General features: G+C 21.7%; 1 protein-coding gene across 1 annotated transcript; it reads right to left on the reverse strand.

Moving 5' to 3' along the window:
• Positions 1–218: 218 nt before the first annotated feature.
• On the reverse strand, positions 219–1,955 carry LOAG_13720 (hypothetical protein; the record flags this gene model as incomplete). The annotated part of the gene is made up of 4 exons (XM_003149228.1): positions 219–270; positions 776–890; positions 1,543–1,647; positions 1,919–1,955. 4 exons carry the CDS (start codon positions 1,953–1,955, stop codon positions 219–221), a joined length of 309 nt encoding a protein of 102 aa, XP_003149276.1.
• Positions 1,956–3,491: the final 1,536 nt, after the last annotated feature.

Raw genomic sequence — 3,491 nt, forward strand, 5'->3', positions numbered from 1 at the left:
GAAAGAGGAAGAATTTGTTGTTAAAAAAAGAATAAAAGAAAAGGCTATGTTTGTCAACTGTGTCATGTCATCTCTCTCTCTTTTTCTTCTCTCTCTCTCTCTCTCTCTCTGTGAATGATAGCAAGAAACGAAATGGTAAATCATTTTTTTAAAATCAATTTACTCTTTTCATAAGTTTATAGTAATAGCAAAAATTTATTTGTAAGCTTTAAAATTTCTTAACAAAATCCTACGATATTTTCATTTAAGCTTACGTAAAAAGCCATCAGGCTAAAAAGTAAGAAAATTTAATAAGCATAAAGTGATTGATAGTGGCAAATTTGGATGAGAAAAAAAAAAAAAACAAATCGACCATTTTTGCATGTCCTTTTTTTTTCTCTTTCTTTCGCCTATTTTAAATTTTTTCTTTTTTTTTCATTTGAATTTCAAATTTCGTTCAGAAATCATTCCTTTCCTTCTAAAATTCCTTTTTTTTTAATTTTTTTTCTAAAATTCCTTCCTTTTTTTTCTTTTCTAACTTTATAACATATATATTCAATTACTTTTTGTTTACTAAATTTTATTTTTAATATTTTGTAAATAAAACAATGAAAAATTTACTTATGCATATGATTGTCATTGTTGTCCGTTTATTATTCATGAAAAAATAACAAGTTTAAAATTTTTATTATTTAAAAGTTTGAAACTTTTAAAGCTTGTTATTAACAAATGAAATCAAATATTAGGAAAAAGGTTACTGTAAATTTAAAAAAAAAAAAAAATTTTCAATACTTACTTGCTACTAGGAGGCATTGTTGGTATTGTGCAATTCCTTCCTGTGTTACTTTTTTTCGTTTTCAGTTGTGCTACTTGCGAACTGTTAGTGGAAGATTCAGAAGATTGCACAGTTGCTGAAATTATAATTAATTAAAAAATTTAATTAATGCAAAAAACAAAATGGTCCTAACATTAAGCATATCAACAACATAAGCTGCTTGTAAATAGCAATTAAGCTACCAAAACAAATTACTTATTTAATTTAGTTTTACTATTAACAAATATATAAAATTCGTTTAAAAAGATGAAAAAAGCAAAAATTGATTGGAATGATGGATAAATTCTATTTTATGGTACATAAATTATTGATAATTTAATGATAACATAAAGGGAAAAATTGATAGGAAACAAATAATTTTACATGTAAAATAAATATATATTACATAGAATTTGAAATTAAATCAAATAATTTTTGCAAATAATTTTTAAACCTTTTTTTTTTATTATTATTGTGACACTATTACTGATAATTTCAAAATTAATTTTTTTTTTCTCTTTGATAACAATAACAATTATATGGCATTAAAATTTAAACATTAATTTAAATACGAAAAGAAACAAATGTAAATAATTGAAGTATAAAAGTTAATTACAAATAAATAAAGCGCTAAAAATTTCAATAAAAATTTTTTTTCTTTTTTTGTAATATTTTAAAAATATAATAAAATCTTTTAAGATGAAGAAAGAAAAAAAAAAAAGAATCCTCGTAATATTATTACAACATACCAGTGGCTAAAGTTGTAGCTCGTACAGATTGTTTAATATACTGCTTATACACTGATAAACCGTAAAGTAATGTAAGGATTGCACCCAAATGACCATTCAAAATATCTGAAAAATAAATTTTTATTATAATTTAAAAAATTGCTTTTTTTTTTTTACTATAAATTTAAATAATATCAACATATTTTTCATGCTTTTTTTTTCTTTTTTTTTTAGTTTTAGCAATAAATTTGTATATTTGTGTGTTTTTTTCTTTTTGTTTTTTTGTTTTTTGTAAAATTTCAACAATTTCTTTAAAATAATAGCAATGAACTTTTATTGTCATATCATATTTAAATTAGAATTACTTTATTGTACTTTAAAAATTACTAGCAGTTACTACTACTACTACTACTACTTTTTACTGTTATTGTCATCCCATTTAAATTAGAATTACTTTATCATACTTTAAAAATTACTAGCAGTTACCACTACAACTACTACCACTACTACTTTTTATTGCAACATTTTTATTTAACCATCAAAAAAATCAATTGATCTTATCAGTTAAAAGATTAAAAATTATGTAGAACTCTTCCTTTTTACTTTTATCATTAGAAGATTATTAACATTTGTTGTATTACACTACAGTAATGTCACCAATCTTTTTGGACGATAAAAATTGTTTGTATTACCGTTAATTACTTGATAAATGCCTTAATATGAATTGTTTAATAATAATTATTTGAAAGGTCAAAGTTCATCACATTTATTTACTTATTAAGCAGCAATGGCTAATATTAAGACGAGCATTATATTGAAAATTATTGTTTAGTAAAAAAATAAATGTATGAATAATGAATACATTTTCTTTTCTTTCTTTTTTTTTTCCACTAATATTATATCATTTTTTTCCAGCATTTAAATTAAATACTTTTGAAAACTTTCCTTAATTTTTAATTGCTAATTAACAAATAATCCATTAGCATGCGAATATTATGCATATTTTTAATCATTTTAGCCGGAATACGAAATGGATAAAAATGGTCCAATTTCAACATAATAACAATGAAAATTTCAATTAATTTAAAATTTAATACAATTTCTAATTGTTTGACAAATTTTTGAAAAAATTGAAATAAATAAGCGTAAAAATTTAAAAATTTTAAAAATAAATGTAAAATTCAAACTGAAATAAATTAGGAAAGAAAAAAATTGAAAATAAGAATGAATGAAGGCATTGAGAATGAGTAGGGGAAAAAGATTAAATGCAAGAAATAAAAATTTCAAATGTCCATCCTTTCCAGGTATGAATGCATGAATGTGTGTGTGTGTTGTGCATATGTGTGTGTGTGTGTGTTGTGTCTGTGTACGCCCTAAATAGTATAATAAAGCATTAGAAAAAAAAAAGATAAAATTTTATATGATATAGTGCATAAAGCTAAATATTATTCTCATTATGATATATTACCATAATAATAACAATGCCTAATTTATTCATTAAGTTTATGATTTTTGCGATATTTGAAATATTACTAATTAATTAGGTGAGAATTGGAAATTAAAAAAAAATTCTTAATGGAAGAGTGAATAATTAACTTCGTGATAACAATTAAATGGGAAGCGCAAATTTGTGCATTTTTTTGAATTTTTTTTCAAAATTATTTGTCAAAAATTGTAATTTTATATTTCGAAAATTTCAAAAAAACACAGATTTATAATTTCAATTTTTTTTTTCAAAAAATTTCAGGAAAAAAAAATCAGTAATTTCAAAAGCTTTGATTATAAAACTAATAAAGCAAAAAAACGCAAATTGAAAATTCACATAGTATGCCTAAAAAAATGTTTTACCTAAAATCATTCCAATCATTCACGCAGGTAATGCATGAAGAAAGAAATTTAATAGTAGTTATAATAATGACGATGATAATAATAATAATAATAATAATGATAATAATAATAATAATAATAAT

The sequence above is a fragment of the Loa loa genome (genome assembly GCF_000183805.2).
Source record: "Loa loa unplaced genomic scaffold supercont3.275, whole genome shotgun sequence".
NCBI classification, from domain to species: Eukaryota; Metazoa; Nematoda; class Chromadorea; order Rhabditida; family Onchocercidae; genus Loa; species Loa loa.